Source organism: Scyliorhinus torazame, chromosome 9 (assembly GCF_047496885.1).
Source record: "Scyliorhinus torazame isolate Kashiwa2021f chromosome 9, sScyTor2.1, whole genome shotgun sequence".
NCBI lineage: Eukaryota > Metazoa > Chordata > Chondrichthyes > Carcharhiniformes > Scyliorhinidae > Scyliorhinus > Scyliorhinus torazame.
In genome coordinates this window covers 263068342-263092171 of record NC_092715.1, presented here as the reverse complement: position 1 = coordinate 263092171, position 23830 = coordinate 263068342, and the positions used below count along the sequence as shown (strand labels likewise).

At 47.3% G+C, this 23830-nt stretch overlaps 1 protein-coding gene across 2 annotated transcripts in view; it reads right to left on the bottom strand.

Annotated features, from left to right (window-relative positions):
- Positions 1 to 15725: 15725 nt before the first annotated feature.
- The window catches only part of tbc1d2 (TBC1 domain family, member 2), an 80366-nt gene continuing 72261 nt past the window's right edge, over positions 15726 to 23830 (bottom strand). For both annotated transcript variants that reach the window (XM_072517364.1, XM_072517365.1), the window contains 3 exons: positions 20602 to 20787; positions 18827 to 18948; positions 15726 to 16717 (listed from right to left, as the gene is read on the bottom strand). In XM_072517364.1, the coding sequence (XP_072373465.1) occupies positions 16462 to 16717; positions 18827 to 18948; positions 20602 to 20787 (564 nt within the window). In that variant the 3' untranslated portion in view covers positions 15726 to 16461. The remainder of the gene's footprint in view (positions 16718 to 18826; positions 18949 to 20601; positions 20788 to 23830) is intronic.

Below are 23830 nucleotides of genomic sequence, written 5' to 3'. Positions count from 1 at the left end.
CCTTTAAAACACTTGTTAAAAAAGTTGCTGTTGTTTTCTATCTATTGTTGAAATGCCTGCCCTCAATGGGATCCCAAGCTGGCTGTGTCATTACCGGACGGGTCTGCACTCCCCCTGCACCGCCCTGGAGCATGCGCAGATCGGGGCGCCAAAGGGAAAGGAAGGTTGGACCCATCATCTGAGCACAGGCAAGTGCACACATTTCTCTATTAACATCGGATGCCCATGGCTTCCCGCTGTTAGCCGGAAGTTAGGGACCAATGTGTCTCGTAGATAACTCATTGTTCAAACACAAACACACAGCAAATTCCAGCTCAATTTTCTGTTGATTCACAATAAGCCAAGCCGCTGGTCTCTCCTCTCCAGAGTGTTCACCAGCCCACCTTCCGAGTAACCAGAGCACCTCCTTGATTATCAGAATCAGTTGACTGAACATTCAGGTTGTAATAACCCTTACAGGGCCCGTAGGGATACGCTAGTCGATCTCTCCGTGGAACTATTGGAAAATGAGCTTCCTGACTAGTGGGCAGGGACCTGCCCAGCTGGGGCTCGTTACCTTGCACTGTGAAGCCGGCCCGGATGGGGACCAGCATTCTAATAGTCCTAACTGGGACTCGGTGTGTGTACTCCGTCGTGTCATAATATACACCAGTATATCATGGTGCAGACACACACACACTGATGGACATGCAGTAGGACCAACCAGCCTACATAACACCGCAGCCAATCACCAGTGAGAGCACAAGCACTATAAAGACAGGGGACAGGAGAGTTCCCGCTCACTCTAGCAGCAGCCAGCTCGGAGCACAGAGCTCACAGCCTGCAACACAGACATTCGCCATGTGCTGAGTGCCTCACCATAGCTAGTGATAGGCGACGGTCCAAAGTTAAGCTGGTATTGCTCATACCCACGTTTACAGTATGTTAGCAAAGTTGAACAGTTAATAAAATAGCGTTACACCACTTCCAGCATTGTTGGCTTGTTTGTGAACCAGAACACCCAACACCGGCCGTAGCGACCATTTTCTTCAACCTGAATTAACTTCTGTTCACTTACCTTCTTGGGCCTCCATACAGTTTAACACTAATGGGCAATGAAATCAACTCCTGGTCATCAGGAGAGAACAATGACTCTAAACACGGCAGAATGGGCACAAAGGTTGCAACAGCGACCATCTAAAGAATAGACTTCCAATTTGCATACTCTCGCCATAGAGGGATGGTGGTGTGGTGGAATATCACTGCTCTGGCACTCCAGAGGCCCAGGCTAATGTCCTGGAGACAGGGGTTCAAATCCCACCATGACAACTGGTGGAATTTACGAAATCTGGAATATAAAACTCGTGACGGTGACCATGATTGTTGTTCAAATCCCACCTGGTTTAGTCATGGAAATCTGCCATCCTTACCTGGTCTGGTCTACATGTGACTCCAGACCCACAGCAATGTGGTTGAGATCCGAAAATTAACAGGCATTGAATAACTCCTTTAAATTAGGTATGTTGTTTGAACCCTTTCTATGAGGAGCTTAGCTGGAGCAGTCTATTCCCACGTTCATGTCTTTTTTTTAAGAATGGAGAAGAATTTAGTGAATTTATCTTTGGTGGTATTTTATTTTCTGTAAAATTATAGTTTTGGTGATAAATAAGGGACAATATTCTGCAACAATTTCCAGCACCACATAATTGAACAATCTTATCGTGTCTCATTGTCCCTCATCAAAAATACACACGTGTATAAAAGCGACACAAAACACTCTGCAATAAAGATTGGACAATTTTACTGATGTCTGTTTGTGTCCTAGTGAACACAGTCCGTGCTCCTTCGAGTAAAATATGTGGTGATGTCAAAAGGTGCCGTATCATTACAGAGTTGAAATGAGATTTATTTTCTACGAACTTGTGCGCCTTGAATGAAGTTGTGATGAATGTGAGGTTTCATCAAATGATTTTCCTCCATACCCCAGCCATTAATCGCCCAACACATCTACTTTTATGATGTATGCTCTTCCTACCCTCATTTGTAGGGGACGCTCCTCCGAGCCCCGCGCCGGGCCGGAGAATCGGAGCGACCACGCCCCGACGCCCCGCCGCCGGGGCGATTCTCCGAGGTGCGGAGAATCGGCGCCATTTGCGCCGGCGCATTTGGCGCGGCGCGGGCCGCTGGAATCGGCGGGGCTGCCGATTCTCCGGCCCGAATGGGCCGAGCGGCCGCTCCGATACGACAGAGTTCTACCGGCGCCGTTCACCCCTGGTTACTGCCGGCGGGAACTCTGCGGGAACGGTCGCGGGCCAGCCTGTGGGGGGGGGGGGGGGGGGGAGGCGGGCTCCTTCACCGGGGGGGGGCCTTTGCTGGGGTCTGGCCCACGATCGGGGCCCACCGATTGGCGGGCCGGCCTCTTCCCCCCCCCCCCGGGCCTACTTCCTGGCACGGCCGGCCCCTGAACACCGACCCCATGTTGGTCAGGGCCGGCGCGCAAAAGAAGTCCACCACGCATGCGCGGGTTGGCGCGGCTCCCATTTGGTGCCGCGTAAGGAGGCTGGAGCGGCGTGAACCGCTCCAGCGCCGTGCTGGCCCCCTGTGGGGGCCAGAAGCGGTTGTGTCCGTGCCCGGTTCGCACTGTCGTGAAACACGACGGCGTTCACGATGGTGCGAACACTTGGGCCCAATATTGGAGAAACGCCCCCGTAATATTTTTATAACTGACAAAGAGAAATTTTCATATCGAAAATATATACCTTTTTTAATGTCCTTATGCTATTTCTCCAACTTTGCACTCAGCAATGTCCTGGGGATTAATCTTCAATTCCTGGGGAATACGGGTCAATGCTGGATGATTGAAATGAAATGAAAATCGCTTGTTGTCACAAGTAGGCTTGAAATGAAGTTACTGTGAGAAGCCCCTAGTCGCCACATTCCGGCGCCTGTTCGGGGAGGCTGGTACGGGAATTGAACCCATGCTGCTGGCCTGCCTTGGTCTGCTTTAAAAGCCATCTTTTTAGCCCTGTGCTAAACCAGCCCCATGTAACATTACTAGAGACAGAAGCAATCCTCTTTAAGGTATCGATAGAGATGACAGATATCCTCACAAGAGGATTTTGTTGTACCACTTGGCAGCATCTTGCATATTTTAAATAGGATTTAAAAAATTATTTTCCAAGAACGTGTTTGCAACAATATTAGTTTCACAATCTTTTGGTATGTGGTCATTCTTCATATTTACAACTGGGTAATAAGAACCAGTGGCATATTTGGCCACACTCCAGTTCTATCCACATCTGATGAACAAATGACATTGAGCAGCTATCAAGGATGAGAACTCTAGTTGACCCTTCTCCTTCCTCTCCTCAGGTACCCTCTCAGGCATTGTGGCACCCATCAGAGTGCTCCCACTGGTGCCAATACTGTTCAGCTTATGCTTGTACTGGGCACCCAATGAGATATGGATTTTAAAAAACCTAATAGAAAACCAGAGACGTAATGGCCGGGATTCTCCGTCGCGAGTCCGTAGCTGGCGAGGACGGGGAATGTGGCGCTCAACCCAAATCTCCCATTCACTGTAACGGAACCTGAGAATCCCGCTGCCGTGGACGGCGAATCCCGCCCAATGAATCACTTGCCCCTGGGCTAAGATGGATATTTTAATCACCACAAGTCAGGTCATTCAGTAGCTAATGGGATAAACAGCATAGCTCAGGGAGATCCCACATTTGATGCTTTAGTGCTGTAACAAATCTCAGCATCTCGGGCTGGGGAAAGTAACAATTCTAATCACTCATCGAGGATTCCTGTTGGAAATTACGCAGATTTCAGTTGAGGGTGGGATCAGGAATGGCTGTGATGCTGTCAATGGTGCAACCTCCTGACAACACCCTGGGCGGGATTCTGTGACCCTGAGGCTAAGTCATCGCGTTTCTCGACGGCGTCAAGACGGCCTCGGGATCAGCAATTCTGGCCCCTACAGGCGGCCAATCCACCTACCCTGCACATCTTTGTGTTGTGGGAGCGAAACCCACGCAGACAGGGGGAGAATGTGCAAACTCCACACGGACAGTGATCCAGAGCCAGGATCGAACCTGGGATCTCGGCGCCGTGAGACTGCAATGCTAACCACTGCGCCAACATGCCGCCCTGTCCAGGGGAAATTAGTGCTTCTGGACAAATGCCGGGTAAATCATTAGGTTGGAACCTCCTCGAGGGATTTCCCAGCCCATCATTGGGCTACTCCCCAAATGCGACGCTGGGGAACCAGGAGATTATGGACAATGTATGAGCAGTGGCGGACTTACATTTTTGGGGCCCTGAAGCTTGAACTGTTATGGGGGCCCCTTCGCAACCAGCAACGAGGTCTGGGTAACCACTGTTATCTTCTTCAATGGGGTTGTTCCACGACAGATCACCACTAATGTTTTAAAAATGTAACCACTACATCTCAGATTGTGATTAAAATTGCTGTACTGGATTATCTCGCATGTCAAAGTCACTGGTGTGAATAAAAATTTCCTATGCCTGATAGTTTTCGAGTTATGGGGGATGAAAATGAGGGAAATGTTATATACATGCATGATGCATCATAGAATGATGAAATAAAACATAGAAAAGACCACAGTCAATATAATATTTTATTTTTGACACCTATGAGAATACATACTACATGAAGCACATTTGACAAAATACTCTTTTTTCTGTTTTTTCTAGCAACATATTCACATAGTTTTGTCATATGAGAGCTTCCTTGCAATGTCATTTTCTAGAGACAATATGCATAAAGAATTTAAGCACTCTTCAGTCATGGTAGACTGAAATTTGTTCTTTATAAAGGATAGCTTTGAAAAATTCCTTTCTGCTTCACAGCTCGTGATAGGCATTGTCAAGTGCAGCTGAAGCGCAGTAGTAATATTGGGGAACACTTCAATTAGGTGTTGCTCACAAATAAGCTGAAGAACTTCTGCGCATTGCATTTTAGATGGCGTGTTTTCTTCTGTGTTCTGGGATTTCCTAAGGTGCAAATATTCTTTGAATTGATAACACTCGTTTACTAATTTGTGGTCAATATCATCTTTGTAATGCGATATTATAAGTTTAATACTGTCCTCATCAATTTCAGAATTGTTCACCAATTCTGAGGGGAACTTGAACCTTTTCGCAATCTGCTCATATGGGTCAATCCTCTTGCGTATCACAATTTTACCATTATTTGAACACTTTTCATAATAAACACCTGTAATTTAACACAAATTCACCCTTTTATTACTTTTTCATAAATACTTGTAATATAGTATTAGCCTAGGCTATGCGGTCATAGCCTACCTTCCATTCACCTCTTCAGAAAAACAATAGGCTTAGGCTAATCTAACACTATTTCACCTTTATTACTTACCTTACTTTTCTAAATATAACATTTATTTTTGAGTAGGGGTAATTAAATATTGTATCCTTATGAACACTTTATTGAAAAAAATTCTTGTCTAGATCGCTATCGCGAGTGCTATCACGTTGAAAATTAACGTCAGCATCATGATTGCCTTTTCAACGGCTCCCCTTTTTTGTTACAACACGTCATCTACTGTTTGTATTTCTGTCATAAATGTTAATAGTGTTTTAAATTATTTATAATTATTTTATATCAAATATATTTAGAATGAAACATCCTTCATTTGAACGTTTTTTCGTTTACAGCTAGCCTACATGATACTTTAATAACCTTTTAATTTTTATTTTAACTGTTATTTTGTATTGAATTACACTATATTATTAATATTATTATTATTTTTTAAAACCCTTCTCATACAGTAGACCCCAAAATTTTAAGCAATGTGGACTAAAGTCGCTTCTGGGGCCCCTCCGGGATTAGGGGCCCTGAAGCTTAAGCTTCATTAGTTTCATAGTAGATCCGCGCCTGTGTATGTGATCATTATTAATGAGGTTTTTAAACACACAGATACACAGAGCAGCATCAGAGTCACCTCAGCTGGTCACGTGGAGTCTATCATGTCGAAAAACGGCGTTGAGATTTCCATGGGAATTTATTTGTGGATGAAATTCTCACAAATGTTTGTTCAGCTGCATTAAATTTGACAATAATAAAAGCACAGATCAGGCCTTGCAGGGTATTTTACACCAATTAAAACTTAGCATGACACATGCGTGACCAAATTCAGAACCGATATCATATTTTTAAAAATTCCAAGGACTTTTTACACCAGGTTCACTGACTGTGCAGCAAGATGCAACAGAAGGTGTTGGCAGTGCGCCTCATTAAGGATTGAGCCCCCTTAATGCTGACAATATGCCGCATATCACGTTTGTCTAATCAGCTCATCACACATGGTCTCCAGGAATAGAAATGTCTATTTTAGGCCTACTGCCATTGAAAACCATCACCTGACTGTTAGGCCACGGGACACAAATCTGGATGGATCCCTCCCGCTCCAAAGGACCTAATTGGCTTGTGAACATTTGAGCTGTGTCCATAATTGGAAGTGGGAGACCACCCAGGAGGGGTAGGTTGGAGGTCAGCCTTGGGGTCTCACCACCTTCATCCTCCCTCTCTATCCCCTCGCCCGCACAACTATTCAAGAAAATGACTGAGATCAGGTGACCATTAAAATATAGACCTGGGACGGCACAGTGGCGCAGTGGTTAGCACTGCTGCCTCACGCCGCTGAGGACCCGGGTTCAATCCTGGCCCTGGGTCACTGTCCGTGTGGAGTTTGCACATTTTCCCCACAACCCAAAGATGTGCAGGGTAGGTGGATTGGCCACTCTATATTACCCCTTAAGTGGGAAAAAAAGAAATTGGGTACTCTAAATTTAAAAACAAAATTATGAAAACATGGACCTATCGAAAAAAGGTAAAACTATCTGGTATCTCATTGTTAGGAGACTGCATTAACAAAAATATAAATTATTATTGGACTGTGTTACATGATAATTTACTCGTATTTCAATATTGCAAACAGTGGGATGTTTGTAAAGGACGGCAGAGTTTTGATCTGATCCATTGGTTGTGAAATTGCTTTGCTCTGTCTATTACTTGTTGCTTATGCTGTCTGGCACACAAGTAGTCCTGGGTTGTAGCTTTACACTTCATTTGCCGGACTGCCTGGTGCTACTCTCCTGCACTCTTCGGGCAGAATTCTCCCATTTTGAGACTAAATGCAGTGGTGGGTGTAATGATATGTGTATAGGCAAGTCACTGAAGGGTTAATTATTACATCGCTGTGTAACTCAAACACTAGAGAGCACCACCACTTCTCCGTATATAAATCAGACCTCAGGGAATGCTGGGTAGTTAGAAGAGTGTTAATAAAGGAGAACGCAAGAGAAAAGCATGAGAAGAAGATGAGGTTAGAGAGAGTTACACAAGGTTATTATTAGTGACGAGTTAGATTATTGATTACTGCTAGACAGATTCAGTATTATTTTATTATTAACTATAGCTCAGTAGAGTGTGCGAACTTCATTTAATTAACCGTTATACAATAAACTAGTTTTATTTCAATCTCATGATTGGTGGATTCTTTGTCATCAACTCGACGGACCATTCTGGAACAAAAGACAAAGAACACGACAGTGGGTGTCTCCAGTGGCACCTTTCTCACTGGCCAGAATGGGGGACTCCGGCACCGGGTTCTGGAATCGGAATCTCATTAATTGTGCACAGGCAAGTCCCACCCCGCCCCCCCCCCCCGCCCCGAGTCACATGGCGAGCCGGCAGCCGATTCGTCCGCGCGTCGTCAGCTGGCGGGTTCAAAGGACCCAGGGCTGTCGGCAATCCTACTTGATAGGAAAGCAAACTATTTGTTGGGCAATAGTAAAATGTGGCGGATGCTGAAAAGGTGAAAGAAAAATAGCAGATTGCTGGAAATGCTCATCAGGTCTGGCGTAGTGCCTGGGCGACAGCTGTAGAGGGAGAAACAGGGTTAATGTTCAAGGTCTGTGGCTTTCCGTCAGAAAGAAAGGAGAGCCAAGACGTCAGAGAGCTGTGGAAACTGGTATAAACATTCTGGGGCCCAGTGCCTTCACAAGAGAGGGAAGAAAATGGGAAAAACAAGCACAGATGTGAATACACACACACTAGCGCACACAAAGTTCCCTAAAGGTCCAGGTCTGTTAAAAATAACACTTTGCAGTTTAACAAAGAAGGTACATCACAGCACTGAGGTTACATCAGCAATGTGACTTTAAGGGTTTTTGAAAATGGGAGTGTACCCTGTCGGCACGGTTACTGAGTGAATGACTCAATGTTTAACTGTACTGTGAATGTGACATTGTGAGATTTGTGTGCAGGTGGAAGTTTGAATCATACAATCATACAATCCCTACAGTGCAGAAGGAGGCCAATCGGCCCATCGAGTCTGCACCGACCCTTTGGAAAAGCACCCACTCTCCAGCCCTATCCCCGTAACCCCACTGAGCCTGTGTAAACCAAGGGGCAATTTAGCAGGGCCAATCCACCTAACCTGCACATCTTTTTTAATAATAATCCTTATTGTCACAAGTAGGCTTGCGTTAACACTACAATGAAGTTACTGTGAAAATCCCCTAGTCGCCACATTCCGGCGCCTGCTCGGGTACAGAGGGAGAATTCAGAATGTCCAAATTACCTAACAGCACGTCTTTCGGGACTTGTGGGAGGAAACCGGAGCGCCCGGAGAAAACCCACGCAGACACGGGGAGAACGTGCAGACTCCGCACAGACAGTGCCCCAAGCCGGGAATCGAACCTGGGACCCTGGAGCTGCGAAGCAACAGTGCTACCCACTGTGCTACCGTGCCACCCATCTTTGGACTGTGGGAGGAAACCGGGCACCCGGAGGAAACCCACGCAGACACAGGGCAAAAGTGCAAACTCCACACTGACAGTCACCCAAGGTCGTAATGGAACCTGGGACCCTGGAGCTGTGAGGCAGCAGTGCTAACCACTGTGCCACCGTGTCGAAGACACCTGAATAAACTGATTCCTGTGTTGAATGTTCAGTGTGCCGGACAAGTGAATATTTCCCAACCGTAGCAACTAAATCATAGTAGCTCTGCAGTGCGATAGCACGAGTCCCAAGCTAGTCCCCTTACATCCAAATACGTGGGCTGACCTTTTAAAAAAAATTTAGAGTACCCAATTCATTTTTTCCAATTAAGGGGCAATTTAGCGTGGCCAATCCACCCACCCTGCACATCTTTGGGTTGTGGCGAAACCCACGCAAACACGGGGAGAATGTGCAAACTCCACACGGACAATGACCCAGGACTGGGATCGAACCCGGGACCTTGGCGCCGTGAGGCAGCAGTGCTAGCTGCTATGCCACCGTGCCGGCCCATGCATTAATCCCTCTTAAAAGAAATATCAAAGTCTCTTTGGAACTGTGTCCCAAATATCAAAACATCATAAAACCATGTTTAGCTCACATTCACGTCATCATTAAGAACACCATTGCCAGGGGCAACAGAGGCATCTCAGGTGCATTGTGACTCTCGACATCTAAGTAACGTAAAACAATATTGCAATGAGGTAATGGCTCCGGGTCCTGATTGGACACACTGACTATGATTGGCAGCTCTGAGTGCAGGCTCTCAGAGACAGTCTTTAACATAACACAATCGGAGTTTGCAAATTTTCCATGCACCCCCCCCCAGCATTGGATAAGTGGGTTTATCAATAAGAAAAATAGCAATTAAAGAGAGACATTTTAAGTTTTACATGTTGTTTATTTCCTGTTTATTCACTTATTTCCCTTTCTTTTATTTTTCCCGTTGCATTTCTGATCCAAAATTTATGGACATATGTTTTTGAGGCAGCATAGAATCATAGAATTTACAGTGCAGAAGGAGGCCATTCGGCCCATCGAGTCTGCACCGGCCCTTGGAAAGAGCACCCTACCTAAGCCCCACACCTCCACCCTATCCCCATAACCCAGTCACCCCACTGAACCTTTTTTGGACACTAAGGGCAATTTCGCGCGGCCAACCCACCTAGCCTGCACATCTTTGGACTGTGGGAGGAAACCGGAGCACCCGGAGGAAACCCACGCAGACACGGGGAGGACGTGCAGACTCCACACAGACAGTGACCCAAGCCAGGAATCGAACCTGGGACCCTGGAGCGGTGAAGCAACTGTGCTAACCACAATGCTACTGTACTGCCCTTTAATTCAAGCAGAAGGAAGCAGTGGCCTGTACCTTTAATTCAAACAGCAGGATCCAGAAGGTGGTGCTGTTTTAGACTGGTGATGGCAGACTGGCCGGCATCAGTGATGACTCAGTTTGATTGATTTTGCTGGTGGCCAATGAATTGGCCCAAAAGGCTGTGCTCTGCCCGGTAACAGGTGGTGATTGGATCAGGTCCCACTGGAATGTTCTCAAGAGCCACGAGGTTCCAGTTTGTTTTCACTTTTGATTCTGCAGCTTGGGTTCTGATCACTTCTCCCCAAAATGATCTGGCTAATCCTCGCCGTAAAGCCACTCTCTCCAGTTAAGTCTGGGTGTCATTCTCTCGAGACTACAAAGGCTTGAAGTCAAACTGACGCAGCATAAGCTGCTTCCTTGATACTCTGACAAAGGAAGGTTCAGACTTGGAGATAGCTTTAACACATTTATTAAACTATTAACAATTCTCCTACTTGGATTCGACTCTCCTGTTAATCCTGCTATAGCTACTCAGACTAACTAACCAGTCTGCTGCAATCCACGTGGTGAGTGTGATGTGTTTCAATCAACCCCGTCTGTACTCATTAAGTGTCTCCACTGGAAAGAGAAAGAGCATGTGTGCCCTGTCCTTTTATATGGGTAGTCCCCTTGTGGTAGTGTCACCTCTGGGTGTGTCTTGACTGCCCATTGGTCATGTCCTATCTTACTGACCTATTGGTTGAATGTTTGTGTGTCATGATGTCTCTGGTGCTCCCTCTAGTGTCTAGCTAGGTGTCATGTATCTACATTAACCCCTTGTGTATTTACAGTGATGCATATCACCACAGCCTTCATACCCTCAACCGAGCATGTCTCCTCCCCCCACTATCCGCTGGTATATACCTGATGTGTTGGCTACCTCCGGGCCTGAGCAGGATAAGAGCAAGGTAGAAGCTGCTTCACCAGAAAAGCTGAAAAGTACGTTTTGACCCAGCTACGCACCTGGGATCCCTGAACCCATCAGCATCTGTAAGCCCACATTATTCCTTCAGTTCCCCCAGGTTAGAGAACTGACCTCTAAAAATAGGTCTCCCACTTTCTCCAGCCCCTTTTCCTTCCACTCCCTAAACCTCACATCCGACCCAGCAGGTCCAAATAGCCGGTTCACACAAATGGGTTTTAGCCTTGAGGCAGCCCTCAAATTAAAATGTTGACGTAGTTGCCTCCAAATTGTTAACGTTGGCATTATCATTGGGTTAGTTGAACGTTTCTTCAGCACCCCCGGTAACGGAGCTGTTACCAATGACCCTCAAGCTTGCTTCCCTCACAAACTCTGCTTACACCCGGACCCAAAGCCCCTCCAAATCCCCGCACTACGCTCGCACCTTTTCAGCATTGGCCGCCCAGTAATAGTCTTGAAAGTTCGGCAAGGCCCCTGCTTGTCTCTCAATCTGGAGCAACGTCCTCCTGATCCTCCTTACCCGCCTAAATAAATCCAGTCACCAGACGGTCGAACTCTCTAAGAAAACACCTTGGGCAAGAATATTGGAAGACACTGGGATAAAAATTAAAATCTGGATAAGATATTCATATTAACCGGTTGCACTCGGCCCGCCAGGGATAGTGGGCGACTGCGCCATCTTTGCAGAACCACCTCGACCTTCCCCACCAGATTCGTGTAGATCTACCTCCGGAGTTTCCCCCAGTTCCTTGCTATCTGGACCCCCAAATGCCGAAAATGACTTCCTGCTAGCCGGAATGGTACTCCCCTAATCCCCCCCTCTCCGCACCGGTGTCCCAACCACCGAGTACTCGCTCTTTTCTATATTTAGCTTGTAGCCAGAAAAGGCCCCAAAAAGGTGCAAGTTCCCCATGTTACCCATGGTCGCCTCCGGATTCCACACGTATAATAGCAAATTGTCGGCCTATAGCGAGACCCTGTGCTCCATCCCTCCTCTAACTATTCTTTCCCAAGTTTTCAAAGTCCTCAGTGCCATAGCTAGTGGCTCTATTGCTAACCCAAACAGCAAAGGGGACATCGGACATCCCTGCCTGGTGCTCCTGTATTGACGAAAGGGCTCAGAAGTCATTTTGTTCGTGCAAACGCTGGCAAATGGGGCTGCATACAACAGCCACGCCCATGCTAAAAAACCAAGCCCAAACCCAAATTTTTCTAATACCGCGGATTGTCCCACTCTACCCGGTCGAACGCTTTCTCCACATCAAGCGAAATTATGATCTCCGGAACCTGACCCTCCCTCAGGATAAGGACCATGTTCAACAGCCGCCTCACATTTGCCGTCAACCTCCGCCCCTTTACAAATCCCGTTTGCTTTCCCCACCACCTCCGGAAGATGGGGCTCCAGTCATAACGCCAACATCCCAGCAACAGCTTCACATCCACATTTAACAGGGACAATATGACCCGCAGTCTGCGGGGTCTTTGTCCTTCAAGAGCAGGGAAGTCGACGCATGCCCCAGCATTGTTTCAGACCACCTCACTCCAAGGAGTCCCTGAACATCCCAACAATAGAGGGGCCAACAGGTCTACAAATTCTTTGTAGAATTCCACCGGGAACCCATTGGGTCCAACTACGTTTAGCACCTCCTGATCTCTTCCAAACCCAGCAGAGTTTCTAGGTCCTCCTGTAACTCCGCCTCCACCTTGGGAAACCCTAAATCCCCCAGGAATTCCACCATATCTCTTCCATCCCGTGGCAGTTCAGACCTGTATAAATTTTCATAGAAGGTCTTAAATGCCTCATTCAACTTCTCCTGGTCCGACACCAGCTCCCCCATCCCGCGCCCTAATCTGGCAATCTCCCTCTCTGCCTCCCGTTTCCTCAGTTGATATGCCAGGAGCCGGCTCGCTTTCTCCCCATATTCATAACTAGACCCTTCAGCTCGCCTCAGCTGTCGCACAGCCCCATTTGTAGAGATCACATCGGCAGTTTTTTTTCTCTCCGCATATAGTTCTGGGGGTGGGCTGTCCGCATACTTTTGATCAACCGCTATAATATCACCTGCCAGCTTTTCCCACTCCCGCTTGCATTCTTGCGATAAATAATTGTGTTTCTACTTACAAACCTGGTGACTGTAATTATTGGGCAACTAAGGGCCAAAGACTTTTGGAATTTGTATAAATATTATTGGTTAATTCACTTGTGTTGTGACTCCGGGGCCTGTGGGGCTGGAATTGACCACACACTAGCCCAGGGTGGTGTAACAATGTATATTAGCCACAGTTTGGATTGTCAACTGTACCCGATTTCTGCCAACTCCAGAAATGTCATCTTGTTCCCAGCAGTGATGAGAACTGCTGATTAGCGTTATAAATTTCTTCACAATAAATATTTCAGTAACTGTTTTGTAGCTTCACCAGGTTGACACCTCATTATTAGATATGCCTGGTGTTGTTCCTGGCGTACCATCCTGCACTCTGCATTGAACCAGGGTTGATCCCCTGGCTGGGTGGTAATGGTAGAGTGGGGGGGGTGCCGGGCCATGAGGTTACAGATTGTGGTTGATACAATTCTGCTGCTGCTGATGGCCCCCAGCGCCTCATGGACGCCCAGTCTTGAGTTGCTAGATCTGTTTGAAGTCTATCCCATTGAGCACGATGGTAGTGCCACACAACGCGATGGAGGGTATCCTCAATGTGAAGATGGGACTTTGTCTCTACAAGGACTGTGTGGTGGTCACTCCTACCGATGCATCTGCAGCAGGCAGGTTGATGAAGGTGAGGTCAAGTACGTTTTTCCCTCTTTTTGGTTCCCTCACCACCTCCCACAGTCCCAGTCTAGAAGACTTTAGGACCCGGCCAGCTGAGTCTCTGGTGGTACTACCAAGCCACTCTTGGCGATGGACATTGAAGTCCCCCACCCAGAATACATTCTGCACCCTTGCCACCCTCAGTGCTTCCTCCAAGTGATGTTCAATATGGAGGAGTACGGATTCATCAGCTGTGAGGGAATGATACGTGGTAATCAGCAAGAAGCCCCCAGATGTTGGTACGGGTAACTTTGCAGGGTGGACAGGGCTGAGTTTGCCATTGCCGTCAATGTTGGGTGGTCTGGCCGGTTCCATTCCTTTGTGTTTTCTTTTTAGCAGTTCTATACAATAGGCTATTTCAGGGGGCAGTTAAGAGTCACCCATATTGCTGTGGGTCTGGAGTCACACGTAGGCCAGACCAGGTAAGGACGGCAGATTTCCTTCCCTAGATGGGTTTTTTACGACAATCCATCAGAATCAGAATTTTTTAAAAATTGAGTTTAAATTCCATCACTGCCATGGTGGGATGCGAACCCTGTCCCCAGAGGATTACCCCGAGTTGCTGGATTACTAGTTCAGCAACAATACCACTGCACCCCTTGGGTGTGGTGCTTTTCCCATGTAGCTGCTGCCCTTGTCCTTCGAAGTGGTAGAGGTTTGGAAGGTGCTGTCAAAGAAGCCTTGATTAGTCGCTGCAGTGTTTCTTGGAGATGGCATACGCTGCTGCTACTGTGCATTAGTGGTGGGGGTGGCAGTGAGTATTTAAGGTTGGATTGGATTGGATTTGTTTATTGTCACGTGTACCGAGGTACAGTGAAAAGTATTTTTTCTGCGAGCAGCTCAACAGATCATTAAGTACATGGGAAGAAAAGGGAAGGAAAGAAAATACATAATAGGGCAACACAACATATACAATGTAACTACATGAGCACTGGCATCGGATGAAGCATACAGGGTGTAGTGTGAATGAGGTCAGTCCATAAGAGGGTCATTTAGGAGCCTGGTGACAGTGGGGAAGAAGCTGTTTTTGAGTCTGTTCGTGCGTGTTCTCAGACTTCTGTATCTCCTGCCCGATGGAAGAAGTTGGAAGAGTGAGTAAGCCGGGTGGGAGGGATCTTTGATTATGCTGCCCGCTTTCCCCAGGCAGCGGGAGGTGTAGATGGAGTCAATGGATGGGAGGCAGGTTCGTGTGATGGACTGGGCTGTGTTCACGACTCTCTGAAGTTTCTTGCGGTCCTGGGCCGAGCAGTTGCCATACCAGGCTGTGATGCAGCCAGATAGGATGCTTGCTATGGTGCATCTGTAAAAGTTGGTAAGGGTTAATGTGAACATGCCGAATTTCCTTAGTTTCCTGTTTAGCTGTTGTGCTTTCTTGGTGGTAGCGTCGACGTGGGTGGACCAGGACAGATTTTTGGAGATGTGCCCCCCTAGGAATTTGAAACTGCTAACCATCTCCACCTCGGCCCCGTTGATGCTAACAGGGGTATGTACAGTACTTTGCTTCCTGAAGTCAATGACCAGCTCTTTAGTTTTGCTGGCATTGAGGGAGAGATTGTTGTCGCTGCACCACTCCACTAGGTTCTCTATCTCCCTCCTGTATTCTGACTCGTCGTTATTCGAGATCCGGCCCACTATGGTCGTATCGTCAGCAAACTTGTAGATGGAGTTGGAACCAAGTTTTGCCACGCAGTCGTGTGTGCACAGCACAATGGTGGGTATCCTCAATGTGAAGATGGGACTTTGTCTCTACAAGGACTGTGTGGTGGTGGAAGGGGTGCCTATCAAGCGGCTTACTTTGTCCTGAACAGTATCGTAATAATACAGATGAGATTAACAGTGAAATTTTTAATGTCATAACTTTTTCAAAATATCTTGTACATGGGGATACAGCCACAATGAGGAATTCAATCCATCCAAACATCTTGGAATTATTTTTGGGTTTAGATTCCTGTCCCACATATGGGCTAATACTCATAACTAGTTTTATAACTAATATCCAACAAGACATTCTGTGTGTACAAATTTATCTGTCGTGTTCTAAATTGGGCTAAAATCAGGCATTAAAATGATAAATAATTCTCCAGTATGAACAAGTGGTTTATAGTCCACTCTCCTCTCATCTCTCGGGACTGGTTTCAACCCAGTTCAGACCAACTGGGTGAAATCTCTTCTCTCTATCAAACATTATATGGAAATGTAGCTGAGGACGCTTGCTCCAGATCCTGGTAAACTTCACTCCAAAACAAGCTGAGATATTTCAAGAGTGCATGGCCTGGTCCCGTTCCCAGGACCATCCGGTGTGAGAACTGAATAAATAGGTTCACAGCGATGCAGGTAACGCTCCCCGAGACTTGGTGAAGTACACCAGGCTTTACTCTGAATCTGGACTTCTGAGCAGGGAGATATGACATTGACGATGATGAACACATGAAAGGTACTTCACATAGTGAAATCGAACAACTTTACTCATGCATGCTACCTTGTAAATGAAGGAAACATGTCTAGCGGAAAGTTATTTCCATTGTTGGAAATCTTGAGTGTTGGAACCTCTTCTTGAAGAGCAAGGTCATGACTTTGAAGATTCACCTGCTGGAAATTGAGGCGACGGCACTCCAGGACGATTCCTTTCGCTTTCGTCCTCATCCTCACTTGCACCGTCAATGGTGACTTTCTGCTCCACTCTTTCGTTCACGTATGCTTCCCGTATGCTTTCCAGCTCGCGTAGCTCAGCCTTGAGTTTCTCCAGGTGCACCGTCCGTCGGTTCTGAAGCAACCTCAAAGGGAATGGGTTCATCTCTTCAAACGCAATGTTCATCAGCTTCCTGCGGGGCACCAAACAATTACTGACCATTTGAGATTATTGAGAAAGGAAAGAACTCGCATTTATAGAATTTATAGAAAGCAGTGCAGAAGGGGGCCTTTCGGTCCATCAGGTCTGCACCCACCCTCCAAAAGAGCATTCGACCCAGGTCCACTCCCACCCACCCTATCCCTGTAACTTAACCTGCACATCCCTGGACACTAAGGGGCAATTTAGCCTGGTCAATCCACCTAACCTGAACATCTCTGGGTCGGGATTCTCCCCTACCCAGCGGGGCGGGGGGTGCTGGCGGGATGGAGTGGCGGGAACCACTCCGGCGCCGGGCCACCCCAAAGGTGCGGATCCGCACCTTTAGGGGCCAAGCCCTCGCCTTGAGGGGCTAGGCCTGCGCCGGAGTGGTTGGCGTGCCGCCGACTGGTGGGAAAAGCCTTTGGCACCACGCCAGCCGGGGCCAAAGGGACTCCGCCGGCCGGCGGAAGTCCGCGCATGCGCGGGAGCATCAGCGGCTGCGCATGCGCAGTGGGGGGGGGTCACTTCCGCGTAGGCCATGGCGGAGGCTATGGCCGAGGCGGAGGGAAAAGAGTGCCCCCACGGCGCAGGCCCGCCTGCAGATCGGTGGGCCCCAATCGCGGGCCAGGCCACCGTGGGGGCACCCCCCGGGGCCAGATCGCCCCGCGCCCCTCCCAGGACCCCGGAGCCCGCCCGCGCCGCCAGTCCCGCCGGTAAGCGAGGTGGTTTAATTCCCGCCGGCAGGACTGGCATGACAGCAGCGGGACTTCGGCCCATCGCGGGCCGGAGAATCGGCGGGGAGGGGGGGGGCTGCCGATCGGCGCGGCACGATTCCCGCCCCCGCCAAATCTCTGGCGCCGGAGAATTCAGCGGCCGGCGGGGCGGTATTCACGCCGCCCCCCGGCGATTCTCCGACCCGGCGGGGGGTCGGAGAATCCCGCCCCTGGACTGTGAGAGGAAACCGGAGCACCCGGAGGAAACCAAGGGGAGAAAATACAAATTCCACACAGTCACCCAAGACTAGAATTGAATCAGGGTCCCTGGTGCGGTGAGGCAGTAGTGCTAACCACTGTGCCACCCTTCTTTCATGACCTCGAGTGTCTGAAAGCATTTGACATCAAATATGGTTCTTTTATTTTAAGTGTAGTGACTGTTGTGATGGAGGAAACACAGCAGTAAATATGTACACAGCAAGCTCCCAAAACAGCACTGTGACAATGACCTGTTCATACGCTTTTGTAATGTTGAATTGGAGCCTGAACTACTGGTGCATGACATCAGGGAGAACACCCCAAATCCTCTTTTTAAAAAGTGCCGTGGGATCCACCTGAGGGACGGTAGAGGAGGCAAGAACAGAAAATCCTGAAAAATCCAGCAGGCCTGACAGCATCTGTGGGGAGAGAAAATCGAGCTAACGTTTTGAGTCTGTATAAGTTGAGCAAAGACCTACTGAGCTTTTCCAGCATTTTCTGTTTTTGTTACAGATGCCAGTCTCCATAGTGTTTTGCTTTAATATTAGGGTAGAGAAATCTTTGGTTTAATATCTCGTCCAAGACATGCTGCCACCAAAAGTCTTTGGGGTTAGACTTGAACCTACAATCTTCTGATTCGGGGACAAGTCCCTCGTGCCACAGCTAACATATCTCAACAACAACTCCTGTGTAGAGGAATGCAGTCCAATGTCCACCTTGGTAGAAATTGGATGGTGTGTGTCGATAATCCCTCTTGCATTTGGTCCAGAAGGTTGTGAGTTCAAGTCCCCCTCCAGGACCATCAACACTGGGGAGGTGCTACATTGTCAGAGATTTCGAATCAGTGATCGCAATATCAAGTTGTAAACAGGCTGTGAGGAATACCAATGCCATTATTATTACGAATTATTTTCTAAACCGGTCGGACGCTTCCCTTGGTGGGTGAGTCTAGAACCCCGGGACACAGTCCGACGCCATTGAAGAATGAGATGAGGAGGAATTTCTTCACAGAAGGTGGTGAATCTTTGGAATTCTCTACCTCAGAGTGCTGTGGAAGAGCAATCATTGAGCGTTTCCAAGGCAGAAATTGTGCACTATTTTGGTCAATTCTAAACAAAGTCAGATCTTACCTTCCGTCAGAAATGTTTTGTGTCAAGCATCCGAGGTAGTCATAAATGGCCAGGTTATCGCTAAGCTTCAGAATTTCTTGCTCATTGTATTTGAAAATTGCGAGTGCATAGCGGAATATAACCTGCAACAACAAAAGACAACATGCTCTCAGTCCTTGTGGTACCTCCGGTTCTTTGTTCAATTATCTTCAATCTGGGCCCTCTCTCTCGTCATTGACTCTGCTGCCAGTTTGGCCACCCAATCCTATCACTTTCTATGCTGCCCTCACTCTCAGTCAATTGTCCACACTTCCAGCAGTCAGGCAAATCAGCAGCCGGCACAGACACGATGGGCCGAATTACCTCCCCCTGTGCTGACTATCCCGCTCTGTAAGTTAATGGATATGGAGAAATGGAGCCAATTGCAGTGTTGCGCCTGGTTCAAATCCGCTAACTCTGGTGTTAATCTCCACACAAGAAACCCATTATCTAACCAATACCCCCAATTCATTATAGAGTCATAGAACATTACAGCGCAGTACAGGCCCTTCGGTGCCTGCAACAGTAGTGGACTCGCCAACACTAAGGGCATTCAAATGGTCATTGGATAGACATATGGACGATAAAGGAGGCCATTCAGCCCACCATGTCACTGCTGGTCCTCTGAAGGAGCAATTCACCTAATGCCACTCGCCGGCCTGCTCCCCAAAGCCCTGCTTTACAGATAGATGTGTAATTCTTGCTTGAGTGCCTCGATTTACCTGATCTCCCAAACTTTCAGGCAGCGCATTCCTGACCCTAAATACTCACGGCTTGAAAAGGTTTCTCCTCCTGTCACCATTGCTTCTTCAGCCAATTATCTGAAATCTGTGTTCTCGATCTTGTTCCTGATCTTGCACCAATGGGAACAGTTTCTCCCCGTCTACTCTGTCCAGGTCCCCTCGTCAAATCTCCTCTCAACCTTCGCTTCTCCGAGGAAAAATAGTCCCAACTTCACGAACCTATTTAATGACTGAAATTCCTCATGCCTGGAACTATTCCCGCAAATCTTTCCTGCACCCCCTCTACTTTCTTCACATCTTTCCTAAAATGCGCTGCCCAGAATGGGACACAATACTGAGGCTCAACTAGTGTTTTATCCAGATTTACCAGTATGTCCTTGCTCCCATACTCTAGGCCCCTATTAAAAAAGCCTCGGGTACAATATGCTTTATTGACTGCTACCAACCCGACTGCCATCTTCAATGTTCTCTGCACATAGCCTCCCAAGACCCTCTGTTCCCCTCCTCTAAAATTGCACCCTTTTGTTCATATTGTCCCTCCGTGTTCTTCTGACCAAAGTGCGGCACTTCACACTTCTCTGCACTGAATTTAATTGGCCACTCGTCCGCCCATTCCACCAGCCTGTCTGTATCTTTTTGAAGTGCTCCGCTATCCTCCTGAAGGTTCACAAAGGTTTCACAAATTTTGAAATTGTGTCCTGTGCGCCGAGGTCGAGGTCACTAAATCCATATCAGGAAGAACAAAGGTCCTAACACTGAACCCTGGGGAACTCGAGAGCAAACCTTCCTCCCGTCTGGAAAACATCCATCAACCACTACTCCCTGTTTCCTGTATCTCAGCCAATTCCATATCCACTACTTTCCTTCAATATTACTTGACCTCCTTTCTAACCCCAATTTGCCGCTTCTTTCCCTTTATGAGACCCTGTTCAATATTCATACATTTTAACTATCAGTTATACCTTCAGAACAGAAGGAAGAACAGAAAGTACAACCTCAAGGCTTGAGTGGTACCTTTGTTCCCTCGTACAGGAATGCATCCCAGACCTTGAGGAGGACGTTACTCTGAAGGCTGTCAACAAAGACAACCAGGAACCAGTTAAACGTGATGTAAGAGAGGTCCACATTATATTGATCAAAGTGAGACATGAGCCGAGGCAGCTTCTCCGACAATAAATCCTTAAACACTCTCTGGTCAACCTGCAATGAGATAAAGAATTAAATGGTCACACAACTCCATTCTTTTTCCAATTTCCAATCATTGGCAAAATTAAGTTCACGATTTCTCCATTACTTTGCATAAATTGACATACTTAAATTGTTCACAGAAGGTGGATAGCAGAGGACAGCGCACTCACAAACAATCAACAAGTCCAGCATAGACTGACACTACATTGAATTGCTTTGAATTTTATAGCATAGAAATAGGCCATTCAGCGCAGTGGCTAGCACTGTGGCTTCACAGCACCAGGGTCCCGGGTTCGATTCCCAGCTTGGGTCACTGTCTGTGCGGAGTCTGCACGTCCTCCCCGTGTCTGCGTGGGTTTCCTCCGGGTTTCCTCCCACAAGTCCTGAAAGACGTGCTGTAAGGTAATTTGGGCATTCTGAATTCTCCCTGTGTACCCGAACAGGCGCCGGAGTGTGGCGACTAGGGGATTTTCACAGTAACTTCATTGCAGTGTTAATGTAAGCCTACTTGTGACCAGAAAGATTATTATTATTATTATTAATGGACCAGTTGGATTATGCTCCACACGAGATTCCTCCCACCCCTCTTCATCTCACCCATCAGCATATCCTTCAGTTCCTTTCTCCCTTATGTGTTTAAAGAACAAAGAACAAAGAAAATTACAGCACAGTAACAGGCCCTTCGGCCCTCCCAGCCTGCGCCGATCCAGATCCTTTATCTAAACCTGTCTTCTATTTTCCAAGGATCTAGCTCCCTCTGTTCCCCACCCGTTCACATATCTGTCTAGATGCATCGTAAATAATGCTATCGTGCCCGCCTCTACCACCTCCGCTGGCAAAGCGTTCCAGGCACCCACCACCCTCTGTGTAAAAAACTTTCCACGCACATCTCCCTTAAACTTTCCCCCTCTCACCTTGAAATCGTGACCCCTTGTAATTGACACCCCCACTCTTGGAAAAAGCTTGTTGCTATCCACACTGTCCATACTTCTCATAATTTTGTAGACCTCAATCAGGTCCCCCCCTCAATCTCCGTCTTTCAACAAAAACAATCCTAATCTACTCAACCGTTTTTCACAGCTAGCACCCTCTATACCAGGCAACATCCTGGTGAACCTCCTCTGCACCCTCTCTAAAGTGTCCACATCCTTCTGGTAATGTGGCGACCAGAACGGCACGCAGTATTCCAAATGTGGCCTAACCAAAGTCCTATACAACTGTAACATGACCTGCCGACTCTTGTACTCAATACCCCGTCCGATGAAAGCAAGCATGCTGTATGCCTTCTTGACCACTCTATCGACCTGCGTTGCCACCTTCAGGGTACAATGGACCTGAACTCCCAGATCTCTCTGTACATCAATTTTCCCCAGGACTCTTCCATTGACCGTATAGTCCGCTCTTGAATTAGATCTTCCAAAATGCATCACCTCGCATTTGCCTGGATTGAACTCCATCTGCCATTTCTCTGCCCAACACTCCAATCTATCTATATTTTGCTGTATTCTCTGACAGTCCTCCTCGCTATCTGCATCTCCACCAATCTTAGTATCATCAGCAAACTTGCTAATCAGACCACCTATACCTTCGTCCAGATCGTTTATGTATATCACAAACAACAGTGGTCCGAGTACGGATCCCTGTGGAGCACCACTAGTCACCTTTCTCCATTATGAGACACTCCCTTCCACCACTACTCTCTGTCTCCTTTTGCCCAGCCAGTTCTTTATCCATCTATCTAGTACACCCTGAACCCCATACGACTTCACTTTTTCCATCAACCTGCCATGGGAAACTTTATCAAACGCCTTACTGAAGTCCATGTATATGACATCTACAGCTTTGTCACTTCCTCAATAAATTCTATTAGGTTTGTAAGACATGACCTTCCCTGCACAAAACCATGCTGCCTATCACTGATAAGTCTATTTTCTTCCAAACGTGAATAGATCCTATCTCTCAGTATCTTCTCCAACAGTTTGCCTACCACTGACGTCAAGCTCACAGGTCTATAATTCCCTGGATTATCCCTGCTACCCTTCTTAAACAAAGGGACAACATTAGCAATTCTCCAGTCCTCCGGGACCTCACCCGTGCTCAAGGATGCTGCAACGATACCTGTTAAGGCCCCAGCTATTTCGTCCCTCGCTTCCCTCAGTAACCTGGGATAGATCCCATCCGGATCTGGGGACTTGTCCACCTTAATGCCTTTTAGAATACCCAAAACTTCCCCCTTCCTTATGCCGACTTGACCTAGAGTATTTAAACATCCATCCCTAGCCTCAACATCCGTCATGTCCCTCTCCTTGGTGAATACCGATGCAAAGTACTCATTAAGAATCTCACCCATTTCCTCTGACTCCACGCATAAATTCCCTCTTTTGTCTTTGAGTGGGCCAATCCTTTCTCTAGTTACCCTCTTGCTCCTTATATATGAATAAATGGCTTTGGGATTTTCCTTAACCCTGTTAGCCAAAGATATTACATAACCCCTTTTAGCCCTCTTTATTGCGCGTTTGAGATTTGTCCTACTTTCCCAATATTGCCCAAAGCTTCATCAGTTTTAAGTCGTCTAGATCTTATGTATTCTTCCTTTTTCATCTTAGCTAGTCTCACAATTCCATCCGTCATCCATGGTTCCCTAATCTTGCCATTTCTATCCATCATTTTCACAGGGACATGTCTGTCCTGCACTCTAATCAACCTTCCTTAAAAGACTCCCACATTTCAAATGTGGATTTACCCTTAAACAGCTGCTCCCAATCTACATTCCCTAGCTCCGGCTGAATTTTGTTATATTTGGTCTTTCCCCAATTTAGCACTCTTCTATTAGGACCACTTTCGTCTTTGTCCATGAGTATTCTAAAACTTACGGAATTGTGATCGCTATTTCCAAAGTAATCACCGACTGAAACTTCAACCACCTGGCCGGGATCATTCCTCAATACCAGGTCCAGTATGGCCCCTTCCCGAGTTGGACTATTTACATACTGCTCTAAAAAACTCTCCTGGATGCTCGTTTCAAATTCTGCTCCATCTACACCTCCAACACTAC